This window comes from Stegostoma tigrinum, chromosome 10 (genome assembly GCF_030684315.1).
Source record: "Stegostoma tigrinum isolate sSteTig4 chromosome 10, sSteTig4.hap1, whole genome shotgun sequence".
In the NCBI taxonomy this organism is placed as follows: domain Eukaryota; kingdom Metazoa; phylum Chordata; class Chondrichthyes; order Orectolobiformes; family Stegostomatidae; genus Stegostoma; species Stegostoma tigrinum.
The window spans coordinates 2887687-2910855 of record NC_081363.1 but is presented as its reverse complement, the minus strand read 5'-3'; the positions used below and the strand labels follow the sequence as shown (position 1 = coordinate 2910855).

Sequence of the window (23169 nt, the reverse complement as noted above, 5' to 3'; positions counted from 1 at the left end):
GGAGATGATAAAGTGTGAAGCTGGATGAACACAGCAGGCCCAGCAGCATCTCAGGAGCACAAAAGCTGACGTTTCGGGCCTAGACCCTTCGAGGGGGGGAAATGGGGTGAGGCTTCTGGAACAAACAGGGAGAGAGGGGGAGGCGGACCGAAGATGGAGAGAAAAGAAGATAGGTGGAGAGGAGAGTATAGGTGGGGAGGTAGGGAGGGGATAGGTCAGTCCAGGGAAGACGGACAGGTCAAGGAGTTGGGATGAGGTTAGTAGGTAGGAAATGGGGGTGCAGCTTGGGGTGGGAGGAAGGAATGGGTGAGAGGAAGAACAGGTTAGGGAGGCAGAGACAGGCTGGGCTGGTTTTGGGATGCAGTGGAGGGAGGGGAGATTTTGAAGCTTGTGAAGTCCACATTGATACCATTGGGCTGCAGGTTCCCAAACGAGTTGCTGTTCTTGCAACCTTCGGGTGGCATCATTGTGGCACTGCAGGAGGCCCATGATGGACATGTCATCTAAAGAATGGGAGGGGGAGTTGAAACGGTTCACGACTGGGAGGTGCAGTTGTTTATTGTGAACAGAGCGGAGGTGTTCTGCAAAGCAGTCCCCAAGCCTCTGCTTGGTTTCCCCAATGTAGAGGAAGCCACACCGGGTACAATGGATACAGTATACCACATTGGCAGATATGCAGGTGAACCTCTGCTTAATGTGGAAAGTCATCTTGGGGCTTGGGCTGGCGGTGAGGGAGGTGGTGTGGGGGCAAGTGTAGCACTTTCTGCTGTTGCAGGGGAAGGTGCCGGGTGTGGTGGGGTTGGAGGGCAGTGTGGAGCGAACAAGGGAGTCACGGAGAGAGTGGTCTCTCCGGAAAGCAGACAAGGGTGGGGATGGAAAAATAGCTTGGGTGGTGGGGTCGGATTGTAGATGGCTGAAGTGTCGGAGGATGATGCGTTGTATCCAGAGGTTGGTGGGGTAGTGTGTGAGAACGAGGGGGATCCTCTTTGGGCGGTTGTGGCGGGGGCAGGGTGGGAGGGATGTGTTGCGGGGAATGCGGTCAAGGGCGTTCTTGACCACTGCAGGGGGAAGTTGCGGAACTGGAAGAACTTGGACATCTGGGATGTGCAGGAGTGGAATGCCTCATCATGGGAGCAGATGCGGCAGAGGCGGAGGAATTGGGAATAGGGGATGGAATTTTTGCAGGAGGGTGGGTGGGAGGAGGTGTATTCTAGGTAGCTGTGGGAGTCAGTGGGCTTGAAATGGACATCAGTTACGAGCTGGTTCCCTGAGATGGAGACCGAGGTGTCCAGGAAGGTGAGGGATGTGTTGGAGATGGCCCAGGTGAACTTGAGGTTGCGGTGGAAGGTGTTGGTGAAATGGATGAACTGTTCAAGCTCCTCTGGGGAGCAAGAGGCGGCGCCGATATATTCAATGTAACGGAGGAAGAGGTGGGGTTTGGGGCCTGTGCAGGTGCGGAAGATGGACTGTTCCACGTAACCTACAAAGAGGCAGGCATAGCTGGGGCCCATGCAGGTGCCCATGGCCACCCTCTTTGTCTGTAGGAAGTGGGAGTAAGTGGAAAAGATTGGAGGTGGTTTGATTAGTAAGTTTGCAGATTATACAAATAAATGGGGAGCTACTGATAGTGCGGACTATTGCCAGAAAATACAGCAGGATACGGATAGATTGGAAGCTTGGGCAGAGAAATGGCAGGTGGGGTTTAATCTGGACAATTGCAAAGTGGTGTGACCTTAGAAGCATCAACATACACAGGGATCTAGGTGTTCAGGGAACTGTAGACCTGTAAGTGGCATCACAAGTGGATAAGGTGAGCAAGGTGGCATATGGCATGCTTGCCCTCATTGGGTGGAGCATACAGCATAGAATTTGGCAAGTCACATTACAACTTCATAGAACTTTATTCGTTAGGCCACATTTGGAATATTATGTGCAGTTCTGGTCACCCCATTACCAGAAGGGTAGAGGCTTTGGAGAGGGTATAGAAATAGTTTGCCAGGATGTTGCCAGGTTTGGAGGGAATTAGCTATGAGGAAAGTTTGGACAAACTTGGTTTGTTTTTACTTGAGCATCAAAGGGTGAGGAGTTGAAGGTTAAAGGGAATACAATTAAAAGGAGATGTGAAGGGTAATTTTCTTTTAAAACAGAGAGTGGTAATTGCCTGGAATTGTGGAACAAAAGAAAAGTTGCTGGAAAAGCTCAGCAGGTCTGGCACCATATGTGAAGGAAAAATCAGAGTTAATGTTTCGGGTCTGATGACCCTTCCTCAGAACTGGTGGTGGCTGGGAAAAGGTCAGTTTTTATGCAGAAAATAGGGAGGTGGGTGGGGTAGGGAGTAAACAATAGGATAGAACCCGAAGAGACAGAAAGGCAGTTGGACAGACAAAGGAATTACTAACGATCAGGTTGGGAGGGTGAATATTTGTCAATGGGGGCTGTTAGTGACTAACAACAGGGGGTGTGTAGTGGCAGGCTATGTGGTAACAAGGCCTGGTGTGTGGGGTGGGGGCTGGGACATGGGAGAGTTTAGGCCCTAAATTATTGAACTCAAATGTTGAGTCCGGAGGCCTGCAAGGTCCGCAAGCTTGGGCCTAAACTCTCCCGTTTCCCAGCCGCGTCCCCATATAAATCAATGTTTTCCCAGCTACTATCAGTGCTGAGGTAGGGTCACTGGACCCGAAATGTTAACTCTGTTTTCTCCTTCACAGATGCTGCCAGGTCTGCTGAGCTTTTCCAGCAACTTTGTTTTTGTTCCTGATTTACAGCATCCGCAGTTCTTTCGGTTTTTATTTGCTTGGAGCGTGGATGCAGGTGGTGGGGGCAGATACAGTAGCAACATTTCAGAGCTGTCTTGACAGATCTATGAATAAGCAGGGAATGCAGGGATATGGACTGCAAAGAGGCAAAAGGTTTTTGGTTCAGAAAGGCATCATGTTGGTGCAGTCTTGGCCAGCCAAAGGACCTATTCCTGTGCTGGACTGTTCTTTGTAAAACTTGTGACACTGTTCCCATCAAACAATCCAGGACAGGGACAGCACAAGGTTATATCCAGAGTAAAACTTACTTTACGCTGTCCCCAAAATCTCCGAGCACAGATTAAGGAGAATCAAACCGCATTATTCAACTGCAATGTTATGCCCGTGTCCAGATTTTGAGAAACACACCCAAAGATAATGCTGGCGCTGTTTGCCTTGGAATCAACAGGACTGCCAGTGCAGATTAACACCAGTGAGACAGTCACATTTAAAGAGCAGGGTCTGACCAATGCTGGTTCAGTGTTCAGAATCTACAGCCGTGCATTTCTCCCAATGCCATCCTGAAGCGTCCATGTCAATGTTCTTCATTGGTACCTACCAGCGTGGAGGAGGAAGAGCTCGACCCTGGATGTTAATGTACTCCATGAAGCCTGGAAAAGAAGGGCAATGTCAGTTTAAAAAAAAAGTTGACTTGTAGAGGATCCTTCAACCAAAAATACAAACTGTCCCGACTTCCAGCACTCCTTGCACCAAACTATGATAACACCAGGGAGGGTCCCGACCCAAAATGTCAGCTTTCCTGCTCCTCTGATGCTGCCTGGCCTGCTGTGTTCATCCAGCTCCACACTGTCACTCAAATGGCTAGTTTATGTCTAATGGAGATCACTTCACACAGAGCAGAGTAACTCTCCACCTCTTACTCCCAGGAAAGTTGTTGGGATTGGGAGTCCTTGAGAATTTTAAAACTGAGGTTGGAAACATTTTGTTAAAAAATTAGGGGTCACACAAACACGTGGGGACACAGGGCTCAGTTTTAGATCATTGTTGAATTGAATGATGGAACATGTTCAAGGGGCTGAAAGGCCTTCACTTGTTGCAGTTTTCAGAATCAAGAATCCTGGCGACAGCACTAATAATGTGATTCCACTGAGTTATTGTTGACAATCCAACAGGCCCAAAGTCACTCCTACTGAGATCAGACTTTTATTTCAAACATCTTAAAAACAGAATGCAGATTATCAAACTCTGTGGTTATGTATAAGCACCCAATACCTTGGGTTTATGACGATCAGTGCACTCCTGCACTTGGAGATGGTCAATGTTTCTCTAGTATGTACACACCACGCACACACTGGCGAAGTGTAGCATGTCTAAAATATGCTCAAAATCTAGTGTAAACGGCTCAAACACCTTCACCAGAGGATCACCGTGGTTTACTGTGACATTGGATGTACAGATTCAGGTTGATCAACCTCACTGAGTTACCACATGCAACAACACCACTCCCTTCATTAGCTCATCACACAATTTTGCGTCTTTTCAAGTGTGAGAAGTTCTTAACTCCTCTTCCTATCCTCGAACATCCTGTTTTTGCATTTTGTAGCCCCTTTTGGGGGATTCAAAGCTATTAGAGGCACCAGTCCCTGGGGGTGAGTTTGATTGCTCCTCCCAACCAGTTCTTAAGCCTGAAACCCAAAGTCTCCTCACCGAGATCTAGCACATGAAGGTCGTTCAGGAACACTCTGCTCCGACTGCCACCAAACAGGACGAGTTTATCTGCCAGGAGAGTGCCAGAGTGACTGTAGAGAGAAACAAAAGGGAGAAACAGCTAAACCGGATCACACCACCACTGGCATTCCCTCTGCCACATAGCCTACCATTACACACCCCTTGTTGTTAGTCACCAACAATCCCCCTTAAACAACTACTCACCCTCCCAGCCTGATCGTTAGAATTCTGAGAGAGTAGGATTTCCATCACAATACACCATTGCCCTATCAGACACCAACCGTTGTATACAGACTCCTGTCTAACTGACCTGCCCACCAGGTAATGGTATCAGGCCTGATTCAGGGGCAGCACTGTCATCAGAATCAGAATGTTGTGGATTCAAGTCCCAACCCAGAGACCTGAAGCCATTCATGCAGTTGTATAGGGTCCTGGTGAGGCCACACCTGGAGTACTGTGTGCAGTTTTGGTCTCCTTACTTGAGAAGAGATATACTAGCACTGGAGGGGGTGCAGAGGAGATTCACTCGGTTGATTCCAGAGTTGAGAGGGTTGGATTATGAGGAGAGACTGAGTAGACTGGGATTATATTCATTGGAATTCAGAAGAATGAGGGGAGCTCTTACAGAAACATATAAGATTATGAAGGGAATAGATAAGGTGGAGTCAGGGAGGTTGTTTCCGCTAGCAGGCGAATCTAGGACTAAGAGCATCGCCTCAAAATAAAGGGAAGCATATTTAGGACTGAGGTCAGGAGGAACTTCTTCACCCAAAGGGTTGTGAATCTGTGGAATTCCCTGCCCAGTGAAGCGGTTGAAGCTACCTCACTGAATGTTTTTAAGGCAAGGCTAGATAACTTTTTGAACTGTAAAGGAATTAAGGGTTATGGTGAGTGGGCGGGTAAGTGGAGCTGATTCACAATAAGATCAGCCATGATCTTATTTAATGGTGGGGCAGGCTCAACGGGCCGGATGGCCTACTCCTGCTCCTAGATCAAAGTTCTTATGTTCATTCGCTAGTTTGACACTGCCTCCAAGGTACTGCCTTTCATATCCGACCTGACACCAACGGCCCACCTCCGGAGGACATAGAGAATATCACAGGCTCTATTCAAACAGCAGGGGGAATCCTTTTGGAGTCCTCAGGCAAACCTCAACCAATACCCCTGCTTATGTGCAAATGGGTTCTAAGACAAAAGTGCATGTGAACTGAGCCGAGATGACCATAACAAGCACCAGTAACTCACCTCCTGACTCCTCAAAGCCTGTCCACCATCTACAAGGCACAAGTCAGGAATGTAATGGAATACTCCCCACATGCCTGGATGAGTGCAGCCCCAACAACACAAGCAGCTCAACACCATCCAGGACAAAGCCCACTTTATTGGCATCACTTCCAGTGTCCACTCCCTCCACCACTGACTCTCCCTATAGAAGTGTGTACTATCTACAAGATGCACTGCAGAAAATCAAAGATTCATAGAAATGATTATGGTTTTGGAAGGTGCTGTCTATCTAGAAGGACAAGGGAAGCAGATATATAGGAACACCACCCCCTGCAATTTCCCCTCAAACCCACTCACCATCCTGACTTGGAAATATATCACCGTAACTTCACTGTCACTGGTTTAAAATCTGAGAATTCCCTCCCTAAGTGCATTGCAGGTCACCATACAGCACACGGACTGCAATGGTTCAAGGCGGCAGCTCAACCCCACCTTTTCAAAAGGGGCACCTAGGGACAAGTGAGGATGACTGGGCCAGCAACACTTGTCCCGGGAGTGAATAAAACAAAAGCAGGCCAAATACTCTGGAACTTTAAAAAAAAACAAAAGATTATAAAGGAAATCAGATAGCCGTTAGGAACCCATTTGGTTGGCTCTGTCCTTTAGGGAAGGACCCTGGTACCCAGATACAGCTGACTCTCGTTTCCTTGCCAGTATGGTTAACCTAAGCCTCCTCTGGATCAAACAGCAAGACCAGCCCCTATGCTCAGGGCAAACTGGGGATGGATAATAAATGCTGGCCCATCCCACATTCCGACAGCGAGGAACTAAACTGGACGGATGCGACCATTCCTGGCCCTCTGCTGTGATGGGTGTGGAGGGTAACTCACCTGTACCGAGGGAGGGGTCTTTCACCCACCACAATGGGTTGGTACCAGATCTCATGCTCAGCGTTGAATATGTACAAGGTGTTGCTGCAGCTTTCAGTTGTCAGTGGTGCTCGGCAAAGCAGCCCACCGAATACAAAGAGTTCCCGATGGAAGACCACTGCACTGTGGTAGGCCAGCGAGGGCACTTTACCCCTGCCCTGAGAGAGCACAACAACTCCATTAACCAGATACAAGGTCACAGCAGCTTCAAAAGCAAATCTCTAAGAGACTTTAGATGAAAAAAAGACAAAATAACATTAAGTCACACAACAAGATGACTGGATGGGATCAAAGAGGCAGTTTAAATCATGTCTGTGGAGAGAGGCAGAGGAACATTCTGAGTGAATTTGCAGACATGGGGATCCTCAGGAAACTGAGGGCCAAAGACACTGGAATCAGAAGAAGACAGAGACCTCAGGGGGTGAGTCGATCAAAAGCCTTGGAAAAGATGGCATCAATATAAGTCACTGACAGAGTCACACCAAGGCAGCAATTTGCCAAATTGTGGAATCCTCCATATCCACCAGACAGCTCTTTCAAATAAAAACTTCAGTCTGACAGTGGATCCTGACCAATGATAGGGAATGAAGTTAAAAACCCTCCAGGTCTCAACAGGTAAACGTCAGGTGTGCCTCAGTGGATGTAGCACATTTACCCCGAGGGTAACAGACGGGTCAGCACCAAAGGGACATCACTTCCACTTCCAGACCATGACCTCACAGGTTCCAGTGAAGAGCCAGGTTCTTGCCTTATCCACCAAACCAGGCACCATGCTCGGGGCAGAACAGCATATTCTCAAAAGCTCCTGTGTTCCTGAGATGCTGCTTGGCCTGCTGTGTTCATCCAGCTTCACACTTTTATCTCCTGATAAATGTCAGGTGATGACCAGGAAAAAGGTAGACAAGGGAGTGTTCAATGAATGCCAGGACACTGGGAAGCTCAGGAGGAGCAGAAGGATCTTGGGGAGCTTGCCCACAGATTCCTGAAGGTGGAAGGACAGGTTAGTAGGGTAGTTATGAAGGCATACAGGATGCTTGTCTTTAAATCAGTCAAGACACTGATTGTAAAAGCAGAGAGGTTATGTTGGAGCTGCACAGAGCTTGGGTTAGGCCTCAGCTGGAGTCCCATGTACAGTTCTGGCCACTGCATTATAGGATGTGATTGTGATATAGTGGGTGCAGAGGAGATTCACCAGGAAACTGCCTGGGATGGAACATTTCAGCAATGAAGAGGAGAATCAGGATAAGCTCAGGCTGTTTTTCTTAGAGCAAAAAAAGTTGAGGGGGTTATCTGATAGAGGGATATAGAATTATGATGGTAATGGACAGACAGACACAGATGGAAATTAAAGAGCATTGAATAATTGAAAGCAGGCAGAACTGTCAGAGAGAAAGCTCAATGTGGGGAGGTGTGTTTGTGTTGGGTTCAGGAGGAGCCATCTCCTTTGGGCATCAAACAAATATTTGTACTTACAATTATGGAGGACCACTTCCAGGTCAAAGTGTCCAAAATGTAGACAGTATTGAAGCATTTCTCATCTTTCACTCCTCCAAAAATGTAGATGCGTTTGGTGTCGGGATCATAGGTGGCAGAGTGACCGCAGACTCTCCGAGGGACTGGGATGCTTTTTGTTGGGGTCATCTCCAGGGGAAACCAGAAATTCTCACCATTGTCTGCTCAAAATTCAAACAGAGAACACATTAACATAGAAGAAAAATTAAAAAACAAAAAAATTACATATTTCCTATAAGGCCATAACACATGAAGTGGAAACAGGCCATTCAGCCCGATCTCATAATTCTAAACTCCACTTTCGTGCTTTTCCCAATAATGCTCAACTCCCTTCCTGATTAAAAATCTGTCCATCTCAGCTTTGAATATACTTAATGAGCCAGTCTTGACACCCTCTGTGGTTTGAAAAAAAGATCAGATTCCCTTCCTTTTGAGAGGAAATTCCTCATTTCTGTCTTTGCGAAGATGCCGCCTTCTGGTCCTAGACTCTCCCACAAAGGGGAAAGAACCTCTCAACATCCACCCTGTCAAGGCTCCTAAGAATTTTGTATGTTTTAAAAAAGGTCTCCTCTCATTCTTCTGAACTCCAACGAGTACAGGTCCCACCTACCATCTTCATAGGATAGTCCCTCCACATGTGGAATCAGCTGAGTGAACCTTCTCTGGGCTGCAGTTTTGACGAAGAATTACCGGATCCGAGATATTAACTCTGGTTTCTTCCTGAGCTTTTCCAGCAACTTCTGTTTTTTTTTCCTGAATGGCCTCTGGTCAAAAACTGTTCAGTTTCCTAGGTGTGTTCTGATTAGTGCTTTGTATAGTTTTAGTGAAGCCTACTTTCTTTAAAAATAAACTTTATTCCCTCTGAAATAAAGGCCAGCGATCCATTTGTCCTCCTTATTCCCCAAACTTGGATGCTAGCTTTGGTTGACTCATGAATGAAGATTTCCAAAACCCTCTGTTCAGTAGCTTTCTGCAGTTTTCCTCTCACCCACTTTAAATGTCATCTTTGCGATAGTGCATTCACTTTCCTCATCCAAATCAATGACATATCAAAAGTTACGGCCCCCACACTGATTCCTGCAGCATTCCATTAGTTACAGGCAAACATACTGAAAATGATCCTTTATCCTAACTCTGGTGATCTACTAGTAAGCTAATCCTCTAGCCATACTAATATATAACCTCTAACACCATGGGTTTTATAAGTAGCCTGATTTGTGGCACCTTAATCTGTTGCACTTTATCAAAAGTCTTCTGAAAATTCAACACCTTTCTCTGTGACCACAAGAGGTGCTACATCTGCCCCTACACCTCCCCCTAAATCCCAAACAATCCTTCCAGATCCAGCAGAGATTCACCTGCACCTCATCCAAGCTGATCTACTGTATCTGTTGCTCCCGATGCAGTCTCCTTTATATCAGGGAGGCCAAACGCAGACTTGGGGACCAGTTCACAGAACATCTACATGCACCAACCAACCCAAACTTCCAGATACCATCTGCTTTAACTTCCCCTCCCACTCCCACAGTGACACGTCCATCCTTGGCCTTCTGCATTCCACCATTCCATTGAAGGAGAGGGTAGTGAAGTTGGCCTCTTTAAGGGTATTTAAGCAGCTATTAGATAGGCATATGGATAATAGTATAAGGTAGGGGTGGAGGTTAGATAGACCTTAGGAATAGGGTAAAAGTTCGGCACAACATCACAGGCCGAAGGGCCTGTGCTGTATTGTTCTATGTTCTATGCACTGTCGGAGTGAAGCAAACATAAACTGGAGGAACAAAGACTGATTATTTGACCTTGGGAGCTTACAGTGCAACGGCCTGAATATTGAATTCACCAGCTTCAAAATCTGTCCTCCCCCAACCTGTCCATCTTCCCACTCACCTATCCGCTCCACCCTTCCCACTGACCAATCACTATAAGCCCCCCCACCTCTCATCATCCCACCTACCTGTCCCCACGGCCACATCCCTCCCTCAGTTTACTTGTGGGCTCCCCTTCCCCCTCCCCAGTCTTAACAAAGGGTTTCGACCCAAAAGCTAATGGCATGCTGGCCTTCATAACAAGAGGAATTGAGTATAGGAGCAAAGAGGTCCTTCTGCAGCTATACGGGGTCCTGGTGAGACCGCACCTGGAGGATTGTGTGCAGTTTTGGTCTCCAAATATGAGGAAGGACATTCTTGCTATTGAGGGAGTGCAGCGTAGGTTCACGAGGTCAATTCCCGGAATGGCGGGACTATCATATGTTGAAAGATTGGAGCGACTGGGCTTGTATACACGAGTTTAGAAGGATGAGAGGGGATCTGATTGAGACTTAAGATAATTAAAGGATTGGACACTGTGGAGGCAGGAAGCATGTTTCCATTGACAGGGGGAGTCCAAAACCAGAGGGCACAGTTTAAAAATAAGGGGTAGGCCATTTAGAACAGAGTTGAGGAGAAGCTTCTTCACCCAGAGAGTGGTGGATATATGGAATGCTCTGCCCCAGACGGTAGTGGAGGCCAAGTCTCTGGATACTTTCAAGAAAGAGATGGATAGAGCTCTTAAAGATAGTGGGATCAAGGGTTATGGGGATAAGGTACTTGGGAAACAGTCCAGAGACCAATCCCCAGGATTCAATGGGATGTGCCTTCTGTTACCACAAGTCCATCAGTTGTCTCACCTATTCCCTCAGGTTCTTTACAGGAGGCACAGTGTGACTGGGTCACAACCGATAAAGTCTCTGACTTACTGGGTAAGAGCCACAGCTTACAGCAACTGGTGGGAGAAAACACTCTCTACAGAAGCTGTACAGTCAAAACGACTTCTCACTGTATCGTACATACCCACAAACTGTTCAGCTAACCAGGAACCAGACAGTCGTCCTCAGGCTGGTAGCCCTAACCTTTGGAATCCAAGACTGATCACAAGTGCACAGACTAATCGCTATTTGTTGCCAGCCGAATGTTGCTTTGTACATGTGACCTGGTTCTGTGCTGTCTCTTTACATTCTCCGCGCAATCCCCCAACCCTGACAAGTGTTTGAAAAGCAACATAACTTACAATGAGTTTCAGTGACTTGCTTTTTAAAAATACAGCAATTCTTTCCTCAGTCCTTTGTTGTAAAATAATCCTTTACCCAGTTCAGCCCACAGAAGGAAAATTAATTTTTTTAAATTGCAAAACAAGCCCATTTGGTTCATTATTACAGTCGTTAATTGGTCTGGCCTCAGTGTGACTTCAGACCCACAACAAGGTGGTTGATTCTAAACTGCCTTCAGTAAAGGCCAAGCTAGTTACTCAGTTCATGGACAATAAATGTTGGTCTATCCAGCAACACCTCATCCCACACAAGAAGAATGTAAAAGGCTCAATAGCATTTTGGGGGCAAGGCTGCCCTTGTGTTCATTTGAATTGAATCTGAACATTCTGTTCTCTTGTTGTGGACTGCCCTAACAGGTAAGATAATTTATTTCCATCAACCCTATTAAAACTTGCCATTTTAAACTGTTCAATTGGATCACTTCCATCAATTTCATTCTGATACTGAGCAGCGCACACAGAATGTCTTGGAGACTGTTCTCAGTTGGGAGCCTCTAACATTGGAAACATTCTGGTGAACCTGCTCAACCATCACCACCTCTGATTCCTGATGTCACTCACCGAGCTCCAGCCTCCACAGACCATCTTTACAGTAATTCTTCAGTCCCCTCTCTCCTCCAATCAGAATCGCCGTGTCTGGGTCACTCAGGCACAGAGTGTGATTCCAGCGTGGACTTGGACAAGCTGCAAAACAGCGAGAAGGGCTGTCAACAGATAATTAACTGAAGGGGAAGGGTTTGCAGGATTACAGAGAAAAGGCAGAAAGGTAGCTCTTGGTGAGTTGCTCTCTCAAGTGGGTCAACATCAGCATGATGGGCCAAGTGGTTTCCTTCTGTGATTTTATCAATGCAAACAGTGACTCACTATCAGTGAATGTTTGAGTATCACATGTTTTATGTCTTCTGCCAACGGGATTGAATGAATCCCTTTGGGACTAACATTACTGCAGGGAGTCCATTCAGACAGCACAGACCTAGACCCTATGTATGGAGAGAGAGAGTGAATTATGGGGACCAGATTGTCACAACACAACCATGTGCGTACTTTATTCAAAGCACAACCTAAATGCTTCCCATTATATTGTGAGCAAGTCCATGGGTAGCAGGAAACCACCCTACATCCCCCACTCACCCCAGACCACAATTAAAAGGCAAGTTGCTTGGATTTAGTGTGAAACTTAACCTGGACTCACTCACCCTTCAGTCTCTTCACACCAGTATTACTCCCTAGGACAGAAACAGGAACAGCAGTCAACAAAAGAGTCATCCCTACATCCCATAATATGCTACTCAAAATGGCAGCATACCAAATCTTTAGCCAGACCTGTGCGGTAGGGAGCCAAGTCCAGGATATTTGAAGGATTTGGAAACACCCAGATTACCGAATATTGAAAAGGCTTTCCTTCCCCACAACGTAGGGAACATTCCCTCAGCCCTCCGCCCAAACAGAATATTACAACTCTCACCCAACTCAAATCAATTTCAGTTTGGAAGATTTCAAACAGCAACCCCACCACTCCCAGAATCAGTTTTGAGCAAAAGAGAGTTTCTCATTGTCACTCCCATCCGTGAAAAGGCGTTTCTCAACATCACGCCACCCCAAACATGGGTTTGAATTTGTAACAAATTTCGCCCTTTACCTGGACTGGTCCCCCTTCCCACTTTCTCAAGACAAATCTAGTCTACCAACTCCTTCGACCATCTGAAACATCTCCATTACATGGCCTTTGGAGCAGGTGACCTTGCACAGTCACACCATCCACTCAACAGGCACAACTAGGCTTCACAGGCAAAAACAGAAATGGCTGGAAAATAGCAGGTCTGGCAGCAATCGAAAAAGAGAGCACAGTTAATGTTTTGGGTCCAGGGACCCTTTTTCAGAGCAGATTTAGCTTAGAAAAGGTTGGTATGTATGCTAAGGTGAGCTGTGGGAAGGAGGAAACAATAGGTGGAGATGGAGCCCATACAGAGAGAGAAAAACAGTTGAACAGACAAAGGAATGGGCGAAGGTCAGCCTGGGAAATGAATGGGAACCATTAATGGCTGACAATCATTGTGTATGTAGCAGTTCATGTGATGACAAGGCCTACTGCATGGGAGTTGGGGTAAATTCATGGAAGATGGTGCTGTCAGGCCCTAAAATTATTGAACTTGATATCAAGTCCTGAAAGCTGCAGGATGCCCATGCAGAAAATGCACTGCTGTTCTTTCAGCTTGCACCGACCTTTGCTGCAGCACTGTAGCGAGCCTCAGATCACTTTCTGGAGTGGTGAGGTTCTGTCTATAAAACACAATGCTAACTTCCTGTTGCCTGTCACTTCAACACACTACCATGGTCCCTGGCCATTATCTGCCTCAGGCTTGCTGCAGTGCTCCTCATTTTCCACTTAGACACACTGCGGCCTTCAGGACACAATATCGAATTCAACAATTCTAGAGCCTGAGGCACCTTCTCCCATGTCCTTATCCCAACTCATCACATCCCAGGCCTTGTCATCACATGGTCTCCTAACGCAACCATTCCATTGTCAGCTACTAATGGTCTCTATCAGCAGCTGTTTATTCTCCCAGGCTGACCTTTATCCATTCCTTTGTCAGCCCAACTGTTTTTTCCTTTGTTTCTGGGCTCCATTTCCACCCACCGTGCACTCGTCACCCCTCCCCACAATCCCACCTTCAGCAATATATACCAAGCTTTCCCTAGTCACAATCAGTTCTGACAAAGGGTCACCAGATCCAAAATGTTAACAGATTTCTCTCCATATGCTGCCAAGCTTTTCTAGCAATTTCTATTTGTTTCTGACTGCCATCATCTGTAGTTCTTTGGTCTTTAAAATATTCACAGCTTCACCTAGCTCATCGGAAGAGTCTGTCTCCTTTCCAGAAGATTCTGTGTCCTTTCCAGAGGAGTCCGTGTCCCCTAATGGAGCAAGAAATGGCACCCGAGGATGGGAAACCTCTATCTCTGAGGCAAAATTCAGGCTCCTCTCTTGCTGTATCCGGGAATGGCTGGTTTGAGGCTGTAAACAAGACCAGAATGTTAGTGTAGTGCCACAGATCACATCTTCCCCATCTGAGATTTCAGTGTCTCCCACACAGACTGATCAAAAAGGTCTGACTGGGAGCATACCCTATGAGGGGGACGTTGGAGATTGGGGAAATTCATTAGAATAAGATGAGAGCTGTAAGATAAAAATTAAAAACAAGGGCTGCACAGTTTAAACCTGAGTCCCCTAGAGGATAGAAGATTAAAAGGATGACCAAATTGATGATGATCAAGTAAGTTAAAGGATAGAGAGAATTTTTTCTTTTGAGGGAGAGGGGGAGCTAAACTCCTCACATGAAGCAAGGATGGAAATTGAGAATTCCTTCTCCAGAGAAACCGAAGACCATTTGGAGCTGACATCAACCAGATTACCAGAGTCTTCTTGGGCAAGAGTATCAAAGGATATGGACCTCAAGTGAGTAAGTGGAGCTGAGGTAATTATTGGCTGGAGAACCAGTTCGAGGGGATGAATGGCCTGTTTTGGCTGTTCTGAAAGTAACATTCTATACCTACCTGATAAATATTTAGACATTAAAGTTTTAAATTCTGTAAACTGAAGCAGTTGGGGGTTAAATTCCCCATGAGACTTGTTAAAGGGGTCAGGAATCAGTTGGATACAGGGAAGACTGGGATACAAGCTGAACAGGGAAGAATTGATTCTGAATGCATAGTCGCACAGGGAAATCACATTTCCAATCCCAAATACTACTTTGGAAGCCTTTCCCAGGGACTTACGAGTGCATAGAGACAGGGGAAAAATCGTGAGACGTCATCGAGGAGATCAGACAGAGCATCATCCAGGGCTGGGCGAGTCTTCACAGGAACCACAGGAGTGCTGCTCAAGAAATCGACCCTCTTCAACTAGCAAAAAAAAAACATTTTTAAACGTTCCATTCACAGAATGTGGTGGGCCAGCATTTGCTTCCTGTCCCAAGTTACCCCTTGAGGTGGTGAGGATAAGCTGCCTTCTTGAACTGCTGCTGTCCTCCTCCTGCAAGTTGACCCACAGTGTCCTTAGAGAGGGAATTACAGGATTTTGATCCAGCGACAGTGAAGGAGCAGCGACATATTCCCAAGTCAGGATGGTGAGTGACTTGGAGGTGGTGGTGGTGGTGTTGGAAGGAGCTGGCGAAGGATTTTTGGATGAATTTTGCAGTGCATCTTGTAGATGGTACACACTGCTGCGACTGAGTGTCTGTGGTGGAGGGAGTGGACGTTGTGTCAGCCGAGCAGGCTGCTTTGTCCTGGATGGTGTTGAACTTCAGATATTGCTAGATAACAAATGCTGACTTGGATTAACAGCATTTTCCTCAAAGCTCTTTATATAACTAATTAGATACTTTTCAATATGCCAGTACTGTTCGCATCTAGGAAACTCAGCAGCCAATTTACACATAGCAAGATCCACAATCAGCATACTGATAGTGATTGTAATGTAGCTTGATGTCGAAATACTGTCTGAGGCACTAGGATAATACCACTGTAATTCTTTGAAAAATAACATACAACCCTTTAATATCCACTTGACTGCAAAGCTCAGTTTAACATCTCAACTGAAAAATGGGAGCGCAGCACCCTCTACGGGTTGAATTCTCACTATTGGTTATAGTCAACCTGACATTTGTGTGGTGCCAATGTTACTTGCCACTTGTTAGCCCCTAAGCCTGTATAATTGTCCAGACCTTGTTGCATGTGAACATGGACTGCTTCAGTATCTGAAGAGTCATAAATGGTGCTGAACATTGTGCAGTCATTGGACAGCATCCCCACTTCTACCTTAATTAAGAGGGAAGGTCATGGATGAAGCTGAAGATGGTTGGGCCTAGGACACTACCCTCAGGAACTCCTGCAGAGATGTCCTGGAGCTGAGATGATTTACCTCCAATAACCACGACCATCTTCCTATGTGTCAGGTATAACTCCAACACCAGAGGGTTTGCCCCCCGATATCCATTGATTCCAGTTTTGCTCAGGCTCCTTGATGCCACTCTCGATTGAATGCAGCCTTGATATCAAGGGCTGTTACTCTCACCTCATCTCTGGAATTCTGCTCCTTCCTCCATGTTTGAACCGAGGCTGTAATGAGGTCAGGAGCTGAGTGACCCTGGCAGAACCCAAACTGGGCGTCATTGATCAGGTGCTGCTTGATAGCTCTGTTACTGACACCTTCCATCACTTTACTGATGGTCAAGAGGAGACTGATGGGGCAGTAATTGGCCGGGTTGGATCTGTCCAGCGTTTTGTGTACAGGACATACCTGGGCAATTTTCCACATTGTCAAGTGGATCCCAGTGTTGTAACTGTTCTGGAACACTTGGCTAGGGGAGCGGCAGGTTCTGGAGCACAAGTTTTCAGTGCTGTTGCTGGAAAGTTGTCAGGGCCTGTAGCCTTTGCAGTATCCAGTGTCTCTAACTGTTTCTTGATATAACATGGAGTGAATCGAATTGGCTGAAGGCTGGTATCTGTGATACTGGGGACCACTGGAGGCCGCCGAGATGGATCATCCACTTGGCACTTGTGGCTGAAGATTGCTCCGAATGGTTCAGCCTTATTTTTTGCACTGATGTGCTGGGCTCTTCCATCATTGAGGATGGTGATATTTGTGGAGTTGCCTCCTCCAGTGAATTGTTTAATTGTCCACCACCATTCATGGCTGGATGTGGCAGGACTGCAGAGCTTAGATCTGATCCGTTGGTTATGGGATCACTTGCTGCTTATGCTGTTTGGTGTGCAACTAGTCATGTTTGGTAGCTTCATCAGGTTGATGTCTCATCTTCAGGTATGCCTGGTGCTGCTCCTGGCATACCCTCCTGCACTCTCCATTGAACCAGGGTTAATCCCCTCCCTTGATGGTAATGGTCGAGTGGGGGATATGCCGGCCCGTGAGGTTACAGATTGTGTTGGAGTACAATTCTGCTGCTGTTGATACCCCACAGCTCCTCATGGATGCCCAGTCTTGTGTTGCTAGATCTGTACAAAGTCTGTCCCATTTAGCATGGTGATAGTATCTTCAATTGGGTGGCACTCAGAAGCTAAAGAGGATTAAATAAAATCCCAGCTTCAAGGACAGAGCAGGAGGGGTGGAACTAATTGGACAGCAATTTCCAAGAGCCACCACCTACACAGTGGGCTGAATGGTCTCCTTCCGTACAGTTTGATTCAAAGTGGCTGAAAGGGTCCACCTGCATGTTTTCCAGATGTAGCACTGACAGACAGGAGTGTTTTACATTCAGGATTTCAGCACCTATAGTCTCTACTGCAGTTAGCGTGTACACCTCATTGCTTCCTACCTGTCCATTGAGAATCAGGGAGAGTGTGCCATGGCCTCCCCTCTCAGCCGTGGCATTGGCAGCTGTCATCAGATCGCTCCTCCACTCTCCCTGCCACACCAGGCACCTGGGGAATACAAAACAAGACCACCATTCAACAGGACAATGCAGCAGTCAGGAACCCAAGTCAGAGACACTGATCACATGAGTCCACACTCCCTGCACTCTGCTGGCCAATCTGTCATTTCAAACCTTCAAAAGATTCAGCTTCTTCAAGTCTTACCAGCTGTGTTCTAATAAATAGCATAGCCCGTTGGTCCATTTCCCCCTGCACTGGCTTGTCATTCAATCAACCTTGATTTTTAAGCCGTCATACCAATTTTCAATAATCTCCATGGCCTCTCCACTCCCGATCTCTGTCACCACCTCCAGCTGTGCAACCCTCTGGTATCAGCACTTGCCTACTTCAAACCTCTTGAGGATCCCCGATTTTAAATGCTCCAAGCTTGGTGGCCATGCTGCTGCTTGCCTGGAATTTACTCCCTAAACCCCTCCTCCTCCACGTCAGAGGTTAAGAGGCTCCTTAAACAAGTTTCGGTCATTTGCCATATTATTGTAAGTGACTGTGTCAGGGAAGATGCTACTGAAGTACAGTGAGACCTTTTGGTCAGGTGTTACAAAATCCCAGGTAAGCCCAGCCCCGAAACCTCAGCCACTCACACCTAACACAAAAGTCTGATGATACCATCGAGGAGTATTCTGACTGGGCCTGAAGTTTTCACCTCCTCATTAACCTGGTCACCCCAACAGTGGAATCTTTCTTCGGTGAATGTATTTCTTGTTGGTTCCGTTCATCAAAGGGCATTTCAATGCAGAGGTATCGCTGCAGTTAGCTGGTCTACATTGCTTAGTGGCTCCGATATAAAAAGGTCCTTCACTGTCAAGCCCAGGTTTCTCTCTCATTCCCTCAAAGAGAACCTATTCCAGCCCAGGTCCAATGTTTAGAAATATTCCCTGCCCCTGAGTGGCCAGAGCTGGACATGAGGCTTGAAGTGGGTCTGAGAACACAGACCATTATTGATCCTCAGCATCTGGCTGCAGTTCACAATGAGTTCATGTATTAACTGCAAGATCTGTCAGCACAGCAGGTCCCTCTCAACTTTGCCTTTTGGCACTTCTATGCTATTGGCCTGTCAATGCGATACTGAGGCTGGCTATTATCAGGAACCAAACTTGACATACCAGACCTGACCTCAAGTGAAACACTTTTTGGTGCCATGTAATTTCTTGTGAGCTGAGGCACTCAAATACAACCTATTAATATTCACACATCCCTCAAGCACCAGCAGTCAAAGTGTCTGATATCCAGTGCAACACCTACCAAACACAATGAGTCTTACCTTGCCGCCGAGGAAAGCATTCCAATTCGCTGGGGTTTTATCTCCAGGCTCACTGACACCTCTGCTGAAAGAAAGGTCTCCCCTGTGGACATGTCCCAGTTTCCAAAACCAAAAACAACCAGGTGCTTTGGCAGGGGTAGCACTAAATGGCAACGGAACAGGGAGCCATTATGCTCTCTGTAAGGCAAGAGACAGAGTGAAAACAAGTCAAAACTCCAAGCTGGTCTACAGCCAGCTCCAACATAAGACTGCAAAGCCTTCACAATCCAGCCTTGTGGTTGGGAAACCGCCACAGTAGGAGAGAAATTGTCTTTGAGAATTTTAATTCAGTTCAAAATCTACAATAAAGAAGTCTAGTTCCAGTAAATATAACCATGAGGTGTTAGATTGCCATAAAACCACTGTGGTCTAAGACTTGCCTCGCCTACACTTAACTCCACTTCACTGATGGCTTTTTGATGAAGCGATGAAAATGATTGATGAGGGTAAGACCTTGGATTTAGTCGACACGGACTTTACTAAAGCATTTGAGAAAATCCCTCAGTCAGCCTGTCTAGAAGATTAAGTCACACACGATCCAGTGAGTTGGTAAGTTTGATACAAAACTGGCTTGGTCATAGAAGACAGAGGTTGGTTATGGAAGCGTATTTTTCTGACTGGAGGTCTCGGACTAGTGGTGTTTCACATGGATCAGTACTGGGACCTCCAATTTCTATCAATGATGTGGATGGAAAGGTATGTATACTGATCAACGAGTTTGCAGGTAGCACAAAAATTGATGAAGTTGTGGCTAGTGAGAAATGTTGTCAAAGGCTATAGCAAGATGTAGATCAGTTGGAAAGTTGGATGGAGAAATGACAGATGAAGTTTAATCTGGGCAAGATTGAGATAGAATCATACAGTAATACAGCATAGAAACCAGCCCTTCAGCCCAAATTGCTCCTTGCTACCCACTCAGCTCGTTTCAATTGCCCACATTTGGTCCATATTCCTCAAAACCCTTCCCAACCATGTACTGATCCAAATGGTTTTTAAATGTTGCTATTGTACTTGCTTCAACCACTTCCTCTGGCAGCCCATTCAATATACACATCACCCTCTGTGCAAAGACGTTGCCCCTCAGGTTCTTCTCAAATCTTTGCCTTCTCACCTTAAACCTAGACCCTCTAGTTTTCAATTCCCTAAATCTGGGAAAAAGACTATGTGCAGTATTGAACACTGAAATGCAATCAGTCTTACCTCTGCAGCGGGTAAATTATTGTAAAGAATTCTGAGAGATAGTATTTATGATTATTTGGAAAAGCAGAGTTTGATTAGAAATAGTTAACATGGCTTTGCGAAGGGCAGGTCATGTCTCACAAGCCTTATTGAATTCTTTGAGGATGTGACAAAAAACATTGATGAAGGTAGGGCAGTGGATGTGGTGTATACGAATTTTAGCAAGGCATTCGAATAGGTGCCTCATGGTAGGCTCATTCAAAAAGTAAGGAGACATGGGATTCAGGGAAATGTGGCTGTCTGGATACAAAACTGGCTGTCCAATAGAAGACAGAGGGTGGTAATAGATGGAAAGTATTCAGCCTGGAGCTCAGTGATCGGTGGTGTTCCGCAGAGATCTGTTCTGGGACCTCTTCTCTTTGTAATCTTTACAATTGACTTGGATGAGGAAGTGGAAGGGTGGGTTAGTAAGTTAGCCAATGACACAAAGGTTGGAGGAGTTGTGGATAGCGTGGGGGGCTATTGTAGGTTGCAACAGGACATTGAAGGATGCAGAGCTGGGCAAAGTGGCAGATGAAATTCAACGCAAAAAAGTGTGAAGTGATTCATTTTGGAATGTCGAATTTGAATGCAGAATACAGGGTAGTGGCAGGATTCTCGGCAGTGTGGAGGAACAGAGGGATCTTGGGATCCACGTCCATAGATCCCTCAAAGTTGTTACCCAAGTTGAAAGGGTTGTAAAGGTGGTGTATGGTGTGTTTGCTTTCATTGGTAGGGGAATTGAGTTTAGGAGCCGCGAGGTTACGCTGCAGCTCTATAAAACCCTGGTTGGACCATACTTGGAATATTGTGTTCAATTCTGGTCACCTCATGAAAGAAAGGAAGTGGAAGCTTTAGAGAGGGTGCAGAGGAGATTTATCAAGATGCTGCCTGGACTGGAGGGCAGGTCTTATGAGGAAAGGTTGATGGAGCTAGGGCCTTTCTCATTGGAGCGAAGAAGAAGGAGAGGTGACTTGATAGAGGTGTACAAGATGATGAGAGGCGAAGATAGATTGGATGGCCAGAGGCGTTTCCCCAGGGTGGAAATGACTATGATTTGGGGACGTAAGGCGATTGGAGGAAGATATGGGAGAGATGTCAGAAGTAGGTTCTTTGCACAGAGAGTAGTGGACATGAGGAATGCACTGCTGGTAGTGGTAGTGGAGTCAGATATATTAGGGACATTCAAACTACTTAGATAGGCACATGGATGATAGTAAAATGTAGGGTATTTGGGCTAGTTTGATCCTAGTAGGATAATGTAGCACATCAAGGGCCAAAGGGCCTATATCATGCTGCACTGTTCTATGTTCTATGTCCTTATTAATTCATACACCCCAATAAGGTCACCCCTCATTCTCCTATGTTCCAAGGAATAAAGTCCTATCCTGGCCAACCTCTCCCTATAACTCAGGCCAACTAGTCCTGGCAACATCCTCATAAATCTTCTTTGCACACTTGCCAGTTTAATTATGTCTTTCCTATAAAGGGGGTGACCAAAACTGTACACAATACTTCAAGTGTGGCCTCACCAATGACATACAACTGTAACATAACATCCCAGCTTCTGTACTCAATGCCTTGATAAATGAAGGCCAGCGTGTTAAATGCCTGCTTCACCACCCCATCTAGCTGTGAAAGCAGCATCACTGAACTACGTACTTATACTCCTACTTCCTTCTGTACCACAACACTCCTCAGGATCTTACCATTTACTGTATAAGCCTTACCTTGGATTGACTTTCCAAAGTGCAACACCTCACATTTATCTGTATTGAATGGGGTTTGCCAATCCTCAGCCCACTTTCCCATCTGATCAAGGTCCCTCTAATTTTTGATAACCTTCTTCGCTCTCAACAGTGCCTCCTAATTTTGTACCATTCGCAAACTTACTAATCATGCCTTGTACATTCACATCCAGACCATTTATGTAAATAACAAACAACAAAGGTCCCAGCACTGACACCTATGACCTACCACTGGTCACAGGCCACCAGTCCGAGAAACATCCTTCAACCATCACCCTCAGCTTCCTACCATCGAGCCAATTTGAAATCCAATTAGCAGCTCTCCCTACGTCCCAAGCGACCTCACCCTCATGACTAGCCTCCCGTGCAGAACCTTATCAAAGGCCTTACTAAAGTCCATATAGACAACATCCACTGCCCTACCCTCAGCCATTTGCTTGGTTACCTCTTTGAGAAACTCAAAAGATTTGTCAGACATGACTTCCTGCATGCAAATGTGTGCTGACTATACCTGATCAGGCCTTGACTATCCAAATGTTGGTTGATCCTGTCCCTCAGTATCCTCTCCAATAACTTGCCTACCACTGATGTCAGGCTCACTGGCCTGTAGTCCCTGGCTTGTCTTTGCTACCTTTCTCAAACAGTGGAACAACATGAGCCACCCTCCAGTCTTCTGGAACTTCATCAGTGGCTAAAGATGAAGCAAAAATCTCTGCAAGAGCCTCTGCAATTTCTTCCCAGCCTCCCAGACTGTCCAAAGATGGACTTGATCAGTCCTGGGGATTTATCCAACTTAATGGTCTTTAAGGCTGCAAACACCTCCTTCCTGGTAATGTGTGTGCAGTCCAAAACATTCCCACTTGTTTCCCTTATTTCCTTAGCATCCATGATTCTCTCCTCTGTAGACACTGAGGAGAAATATTCATTGAAAATCTCCACTGTCTCCTGTTGCTCCGCAATAGACGACCATACTGATCTTTAAAGGGGACCTATTCTCTCTCTGGCCACCCTTTTATTCTTAATATAGCCATTGAACCTCTTGGGATTATCTTTAACCATATCTGCCAGATCCATCTCATACACTCTTTTCATTATTCGGATTTCCTGGAGTATGGTCCTACACTTTTTATCATCACCCAGGGATTCATTTGAGCCCAATAGCTTAAACCCAATGTATGCCACCTTCTTGATGCACTTTGGGAAGTCAATTGCAAGAG

General features: G+C 46.1%; 1 protein-coding gene across 1 annotated transcript in view; it reads right to left on the bottom strand.

Annotated features, from left to right (window-relative positions):
• The window catches only part of zgc:163014 (uncharacterized protein LOC100038766 homolog), a 31085-nt gene that overhangs the window by 2215 nt on the left and 5701 nt on the right, over positions 1–23169 (bottom strand). Inside the window, exons 4-13 of the mRNA XM_048537604.2 lie at positions 18948–19124; positions 17569–17674; positions 15014–15139; positions 14084–14252; positions 12430–12459; positions 11795–11917; positions 8111–8310; positions 6599–6795; positions 4464–4555; positions 3355–3406 (exon numbers count right to left, since the gene is read on the bottom strand). Of these exons, the coding sequence (XP_048393561.2) occupies positions 3355–3406; positions 4464–4555; positions 6599–6795; positions 8111–8310; positions 11795–11917; positions 12430–12459; positions 14084–14252; positions 15014–15139; positions 17569–17674; positions 18948–19124 (1272 nt within the window). The remainder of the gene's footprint in view (positions 1–3354; positions 3407–4463; positions 4556–6598; positions 6796–8110; positions 8311–11794; positions 11918–12429; positions 12460–14083; positions 14253–15013; positions 15140–17568; positions 17675–18947; positions 19125–23169) is intronic.